Source organism: Dendroctonus ponderosae, unplaced genomic scaffold, assembly GCF_020466585.1.
Source record: "Dendroctonus ponderosae isolate FM_Combo_2020 unplaced genomic scaffold, Dpon_F_20191213v2 Dpon_F_20191213_408, whole genome shotgun sequence".
Lineage (NCBI taxonomy): Eukaryota > Metazoa > Arthropoda > Insecta > Coleoptera > Curculionidae > Dendroctonus > Dendroctonus ponderosae.
This window is the reverse complement of record NW_026018620.1, coordinates 17348-17845: the sequence shown is the minus strand read 5'-3', so window position 1 is coordinate 17845 and position 498 is coordinate 17348. Positions and strand designations below refer to the sequence as shown.

Here is a 498-nt window from a genome sequence, read left to right as displayed (position 1 = left end):
GATGGACATTCGACTTGTTCAAAATCAACTGTGGGATTGTCAGCATCTTCATACCAGCCAAATCTAAAGTGGCACCCAGATTGTAATTCAGTGGGAAGTTCGTCACAATCATCGTCGGATGATATTCCACCATATTGAGCGCCCCAGCCAGTTGTTGAAGAATTCCACTGAGTTGAGCACCCTAAGGTGAAAATTCCAACACCACCTAATATAAAAAATAATTTATTAGTTGTGGTTTGAAAAAGCTGTCGACTATTAATGTGCATTCGCAAATCCTCTATATGAAATATGGGCGATTACATATATGCAGACCAAAGCCATACCTCCGGGAATTTGCACATCGAACTGATTTTCGCCTAGGTCGGAACCAGTATTTACATTTTGGACAATCATTGTTTTGCCTTCGAGGGGCGATTCAGTAAAAGTGAGCTTCAAACAAACGCTACAGTATGAAGTGTCACTTCCACCAGTGAATGATGCAGCTACGAATCCATAAGC

General features: G+C 41.4%; 1 protein-coding gene across 1 annotated transcript in view; it reads right to left on the bottom strand.

The window, feature by feature from the left end:
* The window catches only part of LOC109533681 (endoglucanase), a gene marked incomplete at its 3' end in the record, with an annotated part of 1210 nt that continues 712 nt past the window's right edge, over positions 1 to 498 (bottom strand). Inside the window, 2 exon segments of the mRNA XM_048666212.1 lie at positions 1 to 205; positions 324 to 498. Of these exon segments, the coding sequence (XP_048522169.1) occupies positions 1 to 205; positions 324 to 498 (380 nt within the window).